Raw genomic sequence first — 17,500 nt, 5'->3', positions numbered from 1 at the left:
TCGTGAAAAGTTCACAAAATCAGAAAATATTATTCCATTAGTTACGACTGACCATTCATGCTCGTGCAACAGTTCACAAAATCACAAAATATTGTTCAAGTATTTGTGAACTGATTCACGATTCTTAGCATAAAAGTCGCGTCTGACCATGCGTGCCCGTGATATAGTTCGCAAAATCTTGAAATCTGGTGAACTGGTTCACGATCCCTGGTACAAAAGTCATGTCTGACCATGCGAACCTCCCCTCCACAATTATAAAATATTGTTCATGTATTCGTGAACTGGTTCAGGATTCCTAGTAAATGATTCTCAATATATCTTGAGTGTTTCTGATAATTAAAAGATATCACCAATCATTTTCAATTTCATGCAGTTCTGCACATGGTCATGAAGTTTTATCTGAACTATTTAACGAAATCTGGGTTTTATCATGAAATATCAAATAGTTGTATCCAGCTGTTAGCGACAAGTACTAGATGCGAGCATCAAACAAAAAAAAACTATTAGGACATCGAACATTGTTATTTTTTTAGTAAGGTTCAATGTGATATTTGAACAGAAACCAAGAAAATTTCGCTGTGCACCAAAAATACACAAATCGTGTTCGTAATAAAGTTCACAAAACAAGATACCGCGAATCAATCACACTTGTATGACCCAGTTCATATTGTCACCTACTCCGAGTAAAACATCGGATAGTAATTAAAAAAAAATAGCATATCATGATAACACGAAGAGAAATTACGAATATCAGATGAAACTGCTGATATTGTGAACATGAGTTACACTCCACACATCAGTCATACTCCACGTGTCAAATAGTGACCAAGATGCTGAAATCATGAACGTAAATCACACTACTCGTGAATAAAATATCAGAAATCGTGACTAAGATCCTGAAATCATGAACATAAATCGCGCTACTCTGCCAGAAAAATCCGACAGTAAACTCATGAATAAAATGTCACGGTAACGAAAATTGAGAAATTGCGACAAAGATTCTGAAATCATAAACAGCATTTAAATATCAGTGTATCCCCAAATTATGAGCAAGAATCATACCAAAAACTAAATCTGTCCAGGGAACAACCACAGTAAGCCAGCCAAACGTTGGAATTAACCGCCATGTATATTTTTGGTGCGAACTAGTTTTTTGAAAACACAAATAGTTTCATGAATACGAGCTTTATAATCCAAAGCTTCAGGAACTTGGTCACGATTTTCGTAAATCGCTCTGTTCACGAAATCGTGATTTTTTTATCATGAATTTAAGAACGAACGAATTTTTTCCGATACCTTCATCAGGCATGACGTATGCAATTGCATCGCAATAGCTTGTTGGAACTTATTCTAATACTTATTGAATAAAGCACAAAAATTGACAATTCGTTCAACTGTTATGTCGTAGTCATACAAATTGCTGAAAATAAAAATATTCGTCGTACGTCGCGGTGATTGGATCGACAGATTGTTGTAGGTGCATTTGTTGGCATCTGTAACAGATTTTATTAACACGTAGAACGCGAGGGCCGTAAAAATTCCCTGGACGTTCACGTGGAAAACCCAACGATTGCAAATCTTCGCTCATTTCAAAAATTGGTTTTTATTGTTTCGCCACATGCCTTCCATTTACGTTTGATGTTTGATTGCCCAACAACAGCTGTAATGGCAGGCACAAATCCCCGACTATGTACGGGGAACGTGCCATTTGAGCCAATATATTCTGATTCCTGAACAGCTGTAATGGCAGTTGGCTAGGTCGGGCAAGAACTTCACGGGACCTTCGTGCGATTAAATGAATGGCAAAATTCCCTTCTGGAGACACTCCACCTTGTATCCATTCATAGGCAACCCAGCAATGGTAGCTTGGCTTTTCCTCCACAACTGCTTATGCCTTGCCAAATCATCCAGTTTTAAGCAAGTTTACGTATGAACTCACCCTGAGCAAGGTAATTTTGTTGCCTTGGAATTTATTCAAAACAGTACTTCAAAATACATATCGTCAATACTTGCTCGTGCAGCATCCTTGCGCGGTTTTTGGTAATCCGGTCCAGTTTCAGCATCATCCCTAGATTTGCTGACACGACCTCACATACAAATTCGCCGTATTATATTTTACACTGCAGTGGTTTTTGAACTACCCTAATGATCTTTACTAGTAGTTTCCGATGCTACGTTTACATTAGAAAGCCAAACCGGTGACGGCGATTTGGTCTGCCGGTACGATAAGAATAGTTTGTGCCACGGACAGGAATGATTCTTATGGACAGGAACAGGAAGGAACCCTATGGTTGCCCTAAATAGCTAACATCGTTAGAGAAATGTTTCGAACCAGCCGCTCAATATTCCAAATGTGTATTAAGAGGAAGATGAAAATTATGAGGACGGTAAAAAGTGCCGTATCTGCTGTCACCGAAAGTAGACGTTTGCAAAAAACCAGATAACACCAAACTTAGATATTTGTCATCATAATTACGAATTCGGTTTCTGAAATTATATGCCTCCTGTCCTCATCTTCCTTCAAGACATTGACTGTGTGGCCTCACTCTTCTACCCATAACTATGGAACCGAAACTCCGATCGAAAAAAAGAAATCAATGGCAGTCTATTTAAGCGTCGTCATCATCATCACCGTGACTATCCGGATGTTTCGAATTATAATCGAATGTTTGTCAGACTTTTAGTTTGCTCGATATTGGGTCGCCTGTCTCCTTGAACACCCGCCGCCCGCGTATCTTCCTTGATAGCACACAGGTAGCGAGTGTGGAATCTGCCCGAAGTCGATGGTCTCTTCCAAGTTCTCTGCTGAACATAGCATTAGTTGGCTGCCGTTTTTCATCAAACTGCCAAAGTCAGCATGTTTATTCTTGCGCGTGTGCCATTATCCATTCCCAATTGGGCCGCCGATCGCTGGCCGCAAAATTCGTCTCTCAAGTACACCAACCACTCGACAGTCTGTCTCCTTCAATGATCACGCTTCATGACCGTACAGAGCAACAGAAAGTGTCAGTGATTTGTTCACTGTATTTTATCCTATCCGAATTTATAACCTCGTTGATTATCACTGTCTCTTCTTAACCCTCCGGCACTCACGCGAATGGCTCCCCAAATGAGCAGCCGCTGGTGTTGGAAGAAGATTTCGCTAGAGTTTCTGAAGGTGTTGCACAAAATACAACGGCGCGAGTGCCGGAGGGTTAACGGCACAAACCCCTCTTCCACTGCTCTGCGATCAACTTCATTGATGTCGACGTCGACCGCGAAGCCAATTCGCATCGCACCTTCTAGCGCTATATTAACAAATTAAAGAGCACACCACCCTTACTACAGATGGCTCTCCAGCTATACTCATGCTTGATTTTGACCGTCACATAAATCAGCTAATCTGTCTTGTCGGAAAACCTTGTCGAAACATTATCTGTAACACTTCGTTTCGTATCACTGAATCGTGCGCCCCTTGAAATTCACAATCAGATGATAAGTCCACAAGTTTATTTTCCGGATTTTTTTTCCTAGGACTCTAGCGTGCTAGTCGATCAAAACACGGGAGAGAATCTTATGGGCTTATTATTAAGAGACTTGTTATACTTAGATAATTATTATAATTGAATTTACGAGGTTATCCAATCAATCCGAAGGCTCGCACCTAGATCATTCTGATCAGGCAGTGGATTGCTTCGAACAACCGATCGATCCCGAATTTTTTAGGTTTGCTCGAGTTTCTGTCATTTCTCACAGCCTTACCGTTTTCTTTGGTCCACTGGGAGGTTTATAACAGTCTATTATCTTTCTCCAGACAAAACCAGCCTAGAGGCCGTGTAGCATCCGACGGGTTGAAGTATCTCAACCAAGAATTCATCCACTAGGTTCCTGCTCCCATGTCGTAAGAGGCGACTAGAAACAGAAGTCCTTAAGTTTTTTCTTCGCAAATTGTGGAATTCAATTGACGATCATCTCCCCAATACCCGTCTCGTGGTTCACGGGGTAGTAGCTTTCAACAAAAATGGCATAACAAGCCACGTGAAATGCATCGTGCGAATAGTGCTATTGACGCATGTCTTATATCTGACCTCACAACTCGCGATATTTGACTGTTGATAATATAAACAAGAAATACGGTTCGGCATATTTGCCTGATAATGAATCATCACCTTCTGATGTTTTCAAAAGGATTGTATCATACTGTGGCAGAAATGGGTTTCCCCTCATAATCGGCGGTGATGCAAATGCGCACCACATAATTTGGAGCAGCTCCAATATCAATTTGAGAGGTACCGAATTGATGGAATACCTAAGTAGTATATTATATGTAAAGTTCGACTGTGACGGTTTACTGTAATTTTTTATTTATTTTTGACGGCTTTTAAAGACTGACTGTCTTTAAAGAATTAGTTGAACGTATTTTAATTTTTGTCAACAAATATTAAAATACGTTCTACTAATTCTTTAAAGCCTGACTAAGCCGTCAAAAATAAATAAAAAATACCCAAGTAGTACAAATGTGCACATACTTAATGTAGGAAATCCTTCAACATTTGCACGATCTGGCAGAGAAGACGTGTTAGATGTAACTCTCTGCTCTGGCGATATTACGCATTAGTTGGCACACGAGCTGGAACTGTCGTTATCTGATCTTAAGTACATCGTCTTTGATAATTCAAACGTCTTGCTAGAATCTAGGGTAGGATTCGGCAATGCATTCATAAATCATTTGCGAAGATTACTTGTTATCTTCTACCCTAGATTCCGTCCAGTCGAAACATTCACTTCGTCTTGCTAGATATCGTGACATATCGTAATCCCAGGTTATTTTCAGGTATTTCTGATACTTGGGAATTTGTTCGTAGAATTGTGACAACCGTATCAATCAATTGGGCGATTGAAAGTTTTGCTCCGTGTGAGTTTCCGGGGAAAGGTGGAATCAATCCAATTCTACTACAGCAAGAGGTCTTGGAGTACCTTCATATATCACGATATCTGAATACACGCAATGCTTAGCAACCGATATCTGTATTCATTGTTAAGACAAGTAGAGATAGGGAAACTGAGTGTCTGTGAATACCCTCAAGGTGGCGTACTGTCACCACTTGTATGGAGCCTTGTCACCAACGGCTTGTTGAGGAAACTTAACCCTTAAAGGCGCAAAGCAATTTTTTTTTCAAATTTTCTGAAAATTGTCTAACAGTTTTAATACGTTACTATGATAATTTTGATATGGTTTTCGCAATGTTGTTTTAAAACAACATTGCGCATTTAAGGGTTAATGAGCTTGGGTTGACGACATATGGTTTTGCCGATGATTATATGATGATTATATAATGATGATATAGTGAGCGCAGATATTTGTATTAACCAGAGTTAAAAATAATCGAAGCTCTTTTTTGACGGCTGAAAAAGAACCTGTTGTGACTCGCGGTGAATAGAAAAAATATTCATTCAATTATCCATCTTATTCATTCAGTTGAATTTCGTACGATATATTCATTTTACTAATTATCAAGGAAAATGTTTTCAAATGCCTGCAAAGCATATGAAACAACAATCATCATCGCTTACATTGTGCCAGGGCCTACTTTGATGCGTTTGATTCGATGCTGCACGGTCGCTTCGTGTAATAATCGGAGACGAATGAAAATCTGCATGGATGAATGGGCGGTTTGTTCGTTTGACGTTTTCAGCTGCGTCACTGAATATTGAAAATGAATGCGGCTGAATATGATCAATTTTCATTCAATGAATTTGAATATTTTTAACTCTAGTATTAACACACTTTGATTTTATTAATCAAGCCTTATGTGTTGTTGAGTGATGGTACCTTCATGTTGGACTATGAGTGAATCCAAATAAAATATCAATGGTGCTTTTCACGCAACGAAGGATTACAATCAGAGTTCGTTAGCTACCGATTTTTGACTTTGAAACTATTGTCGCAAATCAAAATCAAGAGAGCTGGCATAACCTTCGACCAATGTAGATGGGCTTCGGCCAAATCTTGAGGACTCAAACCCAAGTACATCCAATGGATCTACGCAACAGTTATTAGAGCATTACTGAAATACGGGTGCCTTGTGTATTGGTAGAAGGAAGAAGTCACGACAATCCATTCAAATTTAAACCATTTTCAGATAATAGTCTCGATGACTATTACTGGTGCGTTCATGATAACAGCTACTGCTGCCTTACAGTTACATGCAGTTTTCCTTTTAAAATTGTCAATGTGAGAAATCCTCCTAGCGTGAAAAGGTTATTTGACTGTAGGGAGTTCCCACTTGAAGAATACGTAGTTTTCTTTGTTGGAGGGCCGAACAGGCGCTGGTGTCCAATGTTGTGAAATGAGATTTCACCAATCTTATTCGCTTGATAGATATTGCATCGTATTTCAAGCAGAAATCCTTTCAATTCTGTGTGGTGTACAATTGGCACTTCCACGGGAAATTTGTGGTAAAAGAATCTATTCTTGCTCTGACAGTCAGGCTGCCCTGAAAGCACTTAGTTCGTCAGATTCGAGATCGAAATTAGTAATCGTATCTCGCACTCAAATCGAAGAACTTACCATTTTAAATACTATCTACCTTTTATAGATTCCCGGTCATTCCTGTACTACTGGGAATGAATGGGCCGACGAATTGGCTAGAGCGGGCACTGCGACTGACTTCATTGGTCCAGAACACAAGATTGGGCTGCATCCGAACATACCAACCAGTGGCGTAGCTTGCAAACTTGCGTTCAAACAAAAACTTTTCCACCGGGTGTGAGTCCAAAAATGTCAAAGAATTTGTTGCATTTTTCCAGGCACAATAGCAGTATTCTAGTCAAGGCACTGATTGTACATTGCAAACTCAATTATCACATGGTTACTATTCAGCATGCTGAGTATTGTTCGTGTGATCTTTGTGAATCCGATTACGGATTGGAATTGCGTATCCGGATTGTTGGTTCTCTGGTAATGCAATGTACATAGAGCTGAAACTCAAGGGTATACTTTTGTTCCTAGCCCAGTTTTCTAAAGAGCTATAGTTTAAGTCGTATTTGAGTAACAATATCCCTTCGGGGATGTATTCGTTCTGTTATCTCAATATTCCCTCGGGGTGTTGATATATCCGCTAATCGAGAAGTGTCTTTTATGAAGTGAAGAATAATTCCGTATTGTCTATTTATGCCTGACGAGGTACCCCAGTTCTCTTTCAGCCGCGTCTGTTTTAGGACAGATGCTGTTTTAAGTCGTTTCTGACAAGGCGAACAGACGCTCTTCCCACCAAAGATTCCACCGATTCCCACAAATCATTTATTGAAAGACGAATTTATATGAAATCTTCTGTGCCCAATTGTAACATGCTATACATATTTTGTCATCGATAAGCATAATGACAAGTGTGAGGGCGTTCCTGATTTTTTTTACTACGTAACAGGCCGACGAGGGTACCCGGCTACCCACAAAACTGAAATGCCAATAACTAAGGTAATTTCAAACTTATTTCGACCCGACTCATCCATTTTAAGAAATAATAAAAATGAATGGAGCAATTCATACGATTTCCGAGAATCTGGATCTTCGGAAGCATGTTCCAGTGCCAGGACACTTTTTGTAAATTTCAATGGAATACTGGAAATATGGGTATCAAAATTCTTGAAATTGCATTAGCAGACTATATCTGGTGGTTTTGGAACCATTTGGTAATTTGACCACGGAGTGGACATTCCGGAGCAGTTTCCCGTTCCGAGGTCAAATTGCTATATGGTCCCGCATAAGAAAATAACAGACTTCCGAGACAATTTGATAAGTTTTGATACTCATATTGCTAGGACATTATTAAAATTTGCCACTCAAGTCTTAGTACAGGAACATTACTCCGAAAAATCCGGATTACCAGGAACCAGATACATTCATCCGGTTCTCTTTCACAGAAACAAAAAGTAAACAAGATCCTGAATCCAAAACATCTGAAAGTGTCCAAATCGGTTAAAGAAAGCCATAGTTATGAACATTTAAATTTGGGGGTACCCTCGTCGGCCTGTTAAAGGTGTTTTTTGTTGAACACATAACGGTTAATTCCACTCTAAGTTACCCATTAGGAGTCTCTTTCAACTGGCATCGAATTGAAAGAAAATCTCTCTGAAAACTTCAAAGTTATCACAATAAGTGACACTTGCTACCACCAGTCAGTGACAGTACTGTTCTGATTCATTTCCCAATTCCGCAATCATACACGAATTGACACGAATGACACACGTGCCGTCAGCGCATCCAGGGGGCAAACCGAGACCGGTTTGACCCCGCTTGTTGTGGCATACGGTGTTTCGGTGGCAAATACTAGAACAAATTCACTGTACTTAGCGCTTGTTGGCGCTTGCTGGCTTGGTGCCCTATGTTTACAGACAGCGGCGTTCTTCACAATTGTACCGTCCCCACCGGACCGCACCATCATGCCAAATACCCTCACCCCCTTACGCCTTATACGGCCATTTCGATTGCCATCTTTTGGGGGCCAACTTTAGTAAACATCGGAGTGAAATAAATAACATAACCTAGCGACGACGGTAGCTGACTATGCTGGCACTGCAATGTCACACCGGCGTTAGCTCACTCGTTCCCTACACCTTCTCTTGCCACGAAATCGCAGAAAATGTTGTCACCTCGCCGTGGTTCTAGGAACTGCTCTACGGTTTGAAAAGTTCAATCCATGATCCGTGGTTCTACTCCTGTGCAAAGAGCTCTAACGAACAGTGTCGATTCAAGTGGTGGTAATAATAATAATAGTAGCAGTAGTAGTAGTAGTAGCAGTGGAAAAATAACTAAGCAAACTTATACCGTGTCTAGGCGGTGGTGCAGTTCTGCTCCGAAATCATAAATCAAATCGGAGAAAGAGGCAAGCAGAAGTATAATGTGTCGATTTCTTCGCGCTAAAGCTTTTCGTTTCGTATTTCGTGCAGAATCGGGCATCTACAAACAAACTTCCATACGTACCTCTCTACCGTCGCCACCAGCTTGTGCAGTTCAACTCGATTCGGTCCGGTCCAGCAAAAAAAAAAAGAAAACCGATGAAAACTGAATCGGAGAAATAAAGGCTTCGGAAAAATAAAGGCACCGGAGCGAGAGTGATATGTTGTGGCCGTGTGTGAGCGGCTCCAAGGAAAATACGAAAGAAGAGATTATAATAATGATGGAAAAATTAAAATAAAATGCAATTATGATAATAGCAGAAAACGCAAACGAAGAAAAATAAAGCGAATAAAAACTGAACGACGACGGTCTGACGGTTTCGATGTGTGAGCGGAGAAGAACAGCTTAAAATCCTATTAGTAGAGTGAAGTGCTGTATTTCTTTTTTTTCGTTGATGGGCACTGCAAGTGGGGCAATTGGGGCACCCATCCGCCATCCGGGCCCTGTCGAGTGTGATCAACCACCGGAGGTTCTAAGCACGCTACCAAGCCGCAGACGTCTCTAATGTCTGGTGGGCCTAACGGCAAGAAGAGTCTGCATCAAAGCGAGAGAAGAAAAATAAGTATTTTTACGATCATTTGTGCGTCCAAGGGCCTATGTGTTATCTGAAATAAAGATTTCACAAGTGAATTCGTAGCGAAAAAAAGTGCAAGAAGGAAATAGGTATACTGCTCAAATCAAAATAGTTATCATAATATTAAATATTAATAAAGAGCAGAACAAGTGAACATTAAACAGGAACCTATCGTTGAGTGTGGGAGAAAGAAATATTCAGTGCAGAAGAAAATTGTGCGAAGCTATGATTTCATGGGTATAATTTTTGATAATAAATTTTTATTGCGAAATATTGTATTGTTATCAAGTTCGGATCGCTCGGCTCATGACTGCTGCGTGCTGTGAACGAAAAGAAAAATAAATAAATATACCGGGAGTAAACGAGCCAGCTCGGAAAAAAGGCATAAAGCAAATGAAGAGTTAAACAGATTAATTATCGGGGCAAATCAGATTAGCGTTTACTGGCGGCGCTGTACGGCGAAATTAACCAGGTTCGCTTCGGGAGCGGTGCTCTCGATCGGTTACCCCAAGTGCGGATTTCGACGCCGCGAAAATTTCCGCCCTACTCGACACCCGCACGGTTCCACAAAAATTCTGCAAACTGGAACCGTATGACGTAAGCACGATGTACGCGTATGCGCAGGGTGGATCGCAAGGTCCACCCCATTACGCTACACCGAGCAATGCGTACCTGCAGGCGACGCACCATCCGGGCTACCACCATCACCCAGGGTACCATGCGGGTCCTTCAACGCCCCCGTCGACAATCACCTCGTACAACAACGTACCGGGGCCATCGTCCCTGCTGGGTCACCACCACTATGCCTCACCGCATCATATGCCACCTCCGCCTCCGCCGATGCCATCGGCGACGCACACCTCGGCATCGGCGGCGGCGGCCGCCGCGGCAGCAGCAGCAGCAGCCGCCGCAGCTGCCGCGGTCGGAGTTAGCCCGATGCAGACCGACCCGCTGCTGACGGAGATGAACCCGCAGCTGGGGATAACGAAGCGAAGAAGGTAGGATTTTAATCTAGGTTCAAGCTTAAATTTTCAGATATTTTTTTGTAAGTAAGAAAGTCGTGGTCGATAACTGTGGAATTATATATTTGGATGACAAAGGGTTATTGTAATTATTTTTCCTTTAAAAATACTTAAGGAAGTCAATTTTTATGCAACGGAACCCTATAATATCTATGTGTGGATCTGTCTACTGAGCTGACGATTTATTTGGGAACTCAACCAGCCTCTCTTATACAATACGAAGACTTTTTGTGAATATTTGTTTATATTTATTATCGTTGGCTGCAAACTTTCATGTAAATTCCAGTCTTAAATCTTGAACGAAATCTGTTGACGCTAGTTGTTTGAAGGCGACGGAGGGAGCATCTATTCAGGACATTGTATATTAGGGTGCCAATGGCATGTATGGGAATAAAGTAACCATCGAATTTTATAACCTGATACACCTCAAAAGCATTAGCGCCTCGTAAAAGCCTTTGCGCAAAGTTTCAGCTCGCACATTACGGTTAAAGTGCAAACATTTTCATCCGTTATATATTTATATTTCCTGATTATTATATTATAATATTATAATGATTTAATCTGTTCCACAATATTCCGCCACGTCACGCAGTCAGTCTCCAACCTCTCAGATGCCCGATACTCGCCAGGTTCTGCTCCACTTGATCCAGCTACCGGGAACGCTGCGCTCCTCTCCGTCTTGTACCTGCCTGGTAGGAGGTTGAAACCAACCTCACAACATGCCCCGCCCACCGTACCCTTTCAGCTTGAGCTATTTTCCGGATACTTGGCTCACCATAGAGTCGCGCAAGTTCGTGGTTCATCCTTCTCCTCCACACGCCATCCTCCTGCACACCACCGAAGATCGTTCTCAGCACCCTTCTTTCGAAGACTTCGAGTGCTTGCAGATCCTCTTCGAGCATTGTCCACGTTTCGTGCCCGTAGAGAACCACCCGTCTAATCAGTGTGTTGTACATGGCGCATTTCGTGCGGTGGTGAAGCTTCCTGGATTTCAAAGTTTTGTGGAGCCCACAGTAAGCACGACTTCCAGAGATAATACGCCTTTTGATCTCCCGGCTGGTGTTATTGTCTGCAGTCACCAATGAGCCTAGATAGATGAACTCGTCAACCACCTCGAACTCGTCGCCGTCGATCGTAATACTACTGCCCACGCGTTCCCCATCGCGATCGGTTCCGCCAGCCAGCATGTACTTCGTCTTAGACACTTTTATCTTCAGTCCTACTCGTGCTGCTTCGTGCTTCAGTCGGGTATACAGATCTGCTGCCGTCTTCTTGTTTCTACCGATTATGTCCACGTCGTCAGCGAAGCATACGAACTGTTCGTGCCCAGCATGTTGAACCCCGCTCTTCGCATTACACCTTCCAGCGCTACATTGAACAGCAGGCAGGACAACCCATCGGCTTGTCTTAGTCCCCTGCGTGTTTCAAACGGATCCGAGAGGCCGCCCGAAATTTTGACACAACACCTTACACCATCCATCGTAGCCTTAATCAGTCTTGTCAGCTTCCCAGGGAAGCCGTTCTCGTCCATCATTTTCCATAGCTCCACACGGTCCACCGTGTTATATGCGGCTTTAAAGTCGATGAACAGGTAATGTTTTGGGACCTGGTATTCACCTACCTACCTGGTATTTGGTCGTTTGTTGATCTGCCGTTGATGAAACCGGCCTGATATCTCCCGACAAATCCATTTACCAGCGGTGATAGGCGCCGGAACAAAATCTGGGATAGCACTTTGTAAGCGGCATTTGTTACTGTGATCGCTCTGTAGATTTCATAGTCCAATTTGTCGCCTTTCTTGTATATCGGGGTGATGACCCCTTCCTTCCACTCCTCCGGTAGCTGTTCACTGTCCCAGATTCTTTCGATTATTCGGTGCATGCATTCCGTCAGTTTCTCCGGACCCACCTTGAAGAGTTCCGCTCCTAGACCATCCTTACCAGCTGCCTTTTTGTTCTTGAGTTGTTGAATAGCCTCGTTAACCTCATTCATAGTGGGCGCCGGTAGATCCCTGTCGGCTGCGACACTGACATAATCGTCCTCCTCGAACGTCCGATTGTCCGCCTGCGCACCATTCAGATGTTCATTGTAGTACTGCCTCCACCTTTCGACCACCTCACGTTCGTCCGTCAAGATTCCACCTTCCTTGTCTCTACACAATTCGGCCCGTGGCACTAAACCGTTACGAGAATCATTCAGCTTCTTGAAGAACGCCCGCGTTTCCTAAGAGCGATACAGCAGCTCCATCTCCTCCCTCTCAGACTCTTACAGGCAGTTCTTTTTGTTCTGAAAAAGACGAGTCTGCTGTTTTCGCTTCCGTCGATATGACTCCGCGTTTTGACGAGTGGCTTGAAGCAACATCGCTGCGCGTTCTGCATTCTTCTCGTCCAATATCTCTTGGCACTCGCCATCGAACCAAACGTTCCGTCGACTCCTTTGTACGTATCCCAGGACGCTCTCCGCAGTGCTGCCTATGGCTGCTTTAGTCCTGGTCCAGCAGTCCTCAAAGGCAGCGCTGCTTCAAGATGCTGCGCGTACGTTGCACAGTGGGACCAATCCAAAAAAGGTGGGACAAAACCTATTTGAGGCCTTAGATGTCATTTTAGAACCAGCATTTCTTCGTATGATATGTTCACAATATTATTCTGCAACTTTTTAAATAGAATATTTTGTTGTTGGACTAAAGTAGAGTACCCGAGCAAAAAATTTTTTCAAAAAATTGTTTTAGAGGGTCGATGTCTTCGATAAAGTTGTAGAATATTATGTTTTGAATAACTTCTTCTAAGATACCACAGACATCAGACCTCAAATTCGAGGCAAAATTGTTGTTTTTTGTAAATATGATCAAAAAATCAGATTTTCGATATTTCCATGCTAAAAACCTTAATTGATTAATTTAATATGTTCTACAAACTTGCAGGTAACACTAAAATACAACTTTTTGTTGGAGGAACTAATAACATAAAATCAATATTTTGGCTTCTAAAACTATTTTTCATATAAATTTACTCTATTTTCATCAAAGATTTCTGTTTTTAGGTGCACTTTTGTGCAGCCAAGCTTTGGCTATTGCAATACTCTATTTTTCGTAGAATAAAACTAATACTACATAGCAACAGGATATAGTTAGACGCATTGTTTGGGTGACCATTCATGTACGACGGTTATAGAACTTGAAAAATTTTGGAGTGTGAAAGGCAGTTTTTAATTTATTTTTGTTGCATGTTTTAAACGTCGGATCTTGTAACGATAAATAGTTTTTTTTATATTTGTCTCTCTGATACGTTTAATTTTTAAACTGAAATTTTTCAAAAAAATGATTATTTTTAATTGATACCAGATCTTAACGTTCCATACATTTCTAAGCCATACAAAAAAGTAAAAGCTGCATTCCAAATTCAAGTCGTATCTCCTTACAAAATCCAATGTCTTAGAAAGGTTTTTTTTTTCAGATTACATCAGATCTCGACCGTTCATGACATTATAAGACATTTAGCGTACAAAATACAAATTCGATTTTCAAATATTCAAAGAATGGTGTTTTTTCACGGGTGAAAATGTTTGCACTTCGACCGTTAAGCACGAACCCTTAATTTATTATGTCTGGATGTACTTAAATTTTGCGAGCTGGTAATGTTTTTTCCGACTAACGTCAAAATTTGCATAGGGACTTTTTTCAATGCACCCTATCTGTATATCAATACCAGTATCTTGAAGGGACAATTTGAGAAAAACCTGATCTGGTTGGTGTCTTGTTGATCACGATGTATATCATTAGATTTGAATCAACATTCCAAATATCACCACGACATTCCGATTATATCCCACCCATGTTGTGCACATGCTAGCGAAAGAAAGGTGTGTTTATGATCTATTGCTGACAAAGGTTCTTACACGTACTTCGAAGAAAATCGGTACAATCCAATCATACATCAAGTGATGATAGCTGACCACAATTTTGCGTACTATCCTCTGATTTGTCTTTCAATTTGTTTTATCTCCAGTAACAGATATCTCGAAAGTTCGCCCAGATAAGCTCAAAATTGTGATATTCTGTCTAAAGCAGGCAGAGTGCGTTACTCGCGACAAACCTTTAATGAAGGACTACCGTGCGCCTACAAAGTTGAGATCGACGGTGTACTTACCAATTCGAGTTAGTATTACTTGGATCTGCTGAAGCACAGTGTTAGCTCCAAAGGTTTGCTGCTCCTGCGTGCAAAGATTTTGAATGACAATCGCACTGAACGGGACAAAATAGTGTATCTTTTCTAACACGTGTCGGATACCGAGGAATCCCTTCTGCAAAACTACAGAACAGAGCTACGTCACTCATATCGACAAATTGTGCTCTCTTGGCTCAGAAGTGATCTCCATTCAGGGACATCTTTTATTGCTCCCAAATACCATTGCCAGATGAGATTGCTAAAGGCTATTTTTTTCTCTTGAGGGGCTGCTAAATATAGCAGCTCGAGGAAGCTTTGTCACAATGCCGAAGTAAGCAACTCTTGGTCCTACAAATTTTTGATGAAATAAGGAGTTTTCAACCCTTCAAGCAACACCAAAAATCTCATGTGACATCTCAACCACAGAATCAACTTCAGTCAGGACTCGTTGATCATCGGCAACCTTGTGATGTTGTGTAAAAAAACCAAGGTACAAACGTCTAAAGATGGAAAAATAGATCCAATGTTGATTATGACGGGTGGCAACAAAAATTTTGAAAGTTTTTTCTCAAGTTGTCAAAAAAAGCAAACTTGATCTGATCTGATTTATTGAAATTAAAGATACGTTCTCCATTGTTGAAAAAATAGTGAACGAACGAAAACAGCCTGTAAATGACTGTTTGGCGCAGCTTTCGTTTGATATCGGAACAGGAGCATTTTGCGGACTTCACGTCAACTTTGCTAATGCATCTCTTGATTCTACCAATCAACTGTTTGCAATTCATGATTCTTATTGTGCACCAAGGAGTTCAAAATCCCGAAGAAATCTTCGATTGGGCGACACTGAGGCAAATCAGTCGGGTTGTGGTTTTTGAGTACAAATGGGATCGAATATTTCAGGAAAGATTGTATTTTTTGTGTCATACGATGACGCTTTACACGGACGAAACACGTATTGTCCTACTGTATGATGTTTTTATAGAAACGGGATCAAAATTTTCGTCAAACATTCGTTCTGGTACACATCTTGATTGATAGCCAAATCAGAGGGTTTGAATCATGGCTTAGAAAAATCTCTCTCGGAAACTTATATTTTATGTTCGGTAGATGCAGTCGAACTATCGTTGGAATAGTATCGATTGTTTCCGAGAATGCATGTCTTCGAAAGAGGGAAACAACTTTCGTCATCCAGAACAAAATATTAACCGGAATAATTTTTAACATTCAGCGGCATTTAGATATCCGCGTCGAAATCTGTTGCTCAGTGTATTCCGGGGCTCTTGTCTTCTTTCGGCATTCGATTCAACTCTTATCAATGTTTTGCAGATGTATTGGTGAGAACAGTTGAACTTTTTTGCGGCATCCCGTTGGCTCAGTGAAATCTTCTTATTGATGCTCCAAAAAGAGAATGAAGTCGTCCATACTTCTGGTTGGTTTTCTGCTACTTGCGAGTAGTTGTTGGGGATTTTAGGATATGGTTATGGATATGGTTAAAAGTCGATGTCGTAACATTTTCGTTTTTAAAAATACTGTACCTTATACTTTTTGTCGAGATTTCTGTGCAGTTCGTAGAATTGTACAACGCGCCAGTAAATTCTTCTTGTTTCGACGGCATTTTGAGCAATACTGATCAAGCATAAACAAAAGAAAAATACTAGCAGAGAGAGGGCCAACACATACACACTAAGGTGTCCCAAAATAACATGTTAAAAAGGGGACTTCCGGAACTGTCTATAATGGTCAATGTGGTCAACAAAACTTCGATTTGCTGTTCGTGACTTAGAACTGCAAATGCAAGTTGTTTGATACGCATTTTAGCGAAATTGTTATTTTTTTGCATTCATCGCGATATCGATATAAATCGGAATTTGCTATGTGACCGCACGCCGCAACCCGTAACTCCGGAACCGTAAACCGGATCGGAATGAAATTTAAAAGCGGTTGTTGCAGATTTAATAGCGCTGTTGTAAAAGCTTTTATTTAAGACTTGGTCAAATCGGTCTAGCCATCTCGAAAAAAACCAATTTAATTGTTATTCTAAATTTGGATACTTCCGCTAGGACTTCCGGAACCGTCGATGGTGGCCAATGTGGCCAAAGAGACTTTGAATAACTGGTAGTGACCTAGAGTTAAAAATCCAAACAGTTGTGGTCACATTTTTGAATAAAATTCACCTTTATACATTCATCGCAGTATCCGTTGAAATCGGGAATCTCTGCGTGATCGTACTCATCACCCTGCAATTCAGGAAATAAATTCAATAGCAGCCGATGGGAACGTTGTACCGTTTATTTAAAATTACAGAAAATTACGAGAAACCGATGTGGACAAATAACAATATTTGCTATGTAACCGTAGTCTTCAACTCGTAACTCCGGAACCAATTAAGAAAATACGCTCATACCTATTAGACAACACGTCTCATGGCGACTTGACCAGGAACCCTATCGATATAAGGGATCCCACTCTCTGCCAGAATTTTAACCGCACACCGAAAATTTAATATCAAACTCACGGTTCTTGCGACCATACAAGAACACACGTAAATATGTTACAAAACCACGTCAGCATACAAACGTTAGAGCCCCTCGCAACTACGCCCACGAACTCGCAAACATGATTTCACCCCGGTGATAACGTGAACGTCACAGCACTCATAAACTTAACCAAAGCGATCTCAAGCGTAAACCTACAAACTCCCTCGCTCGCGCCATCATGAGTCGGAATCGTCCGGAAGTCTCTATCCTCGGTACCAACAGTCTAGGTCCATGTTAATTAATAAACAAATGAAAATCCACTAGAC

General features: G+C 41.2%; 1 protein-coding gene across 9 annotated transcripts in view; it reads left to right on the top strand.

Moving 5' to 3' along the window:
• Window positions 1-17,500, top strand: part of LOC131685098 (aryl hydrocarbon receptor nuclear translocator homolog) — a 567,322-nt gene that overhangs the window by 121,073 nt on the left and 428,749 nt on the right. For 6 of the 9 annotated variants that reach the window (XM_058968539.1, XM_058968538.1, XM_058968542.1 and 3 more), the window contains exon 2: window positions 8,929-10,510. The exons of 2 other annotated variants lie outside the window; for them this stretch is intronic. In XM_058968539.1, the coding sequence (XP_058824522.1) occupies window positions 10,119-10,510 (392 nt within the window). In that variant the 5' untranslated portion in view covers window positions 8,929-10,118. Of the gene's footprint in view, window positions 1-8,815; window positions 10,511-17,500 lie in introns of all 9 variants that reach the window. One more of the 9 variants, XM_058968537.1, reaches the window with a different exon arrangement.

The sequence above is a fragment of the Topomyia yanbarensis genome, chromosome 2 (genome assembly GCF_030247195.1).
Source record: "Topomyia yanbarensis strain Yona2022 chromosome 2, ASM3024719v1, whole genome shotgun sequence".
Classification (NCBI taxonomy): domain Eukaryota; kingdom Metazoa; phylum Arthropoda; class Insecta; order Diptera; family Culicidae; genus Topomyia; species Topomyia yanbarensis.
Note: the sequence above shows the minus strand (reverse complement) of the source record. Positions and strands in the feature narration are given on the sequence as shown.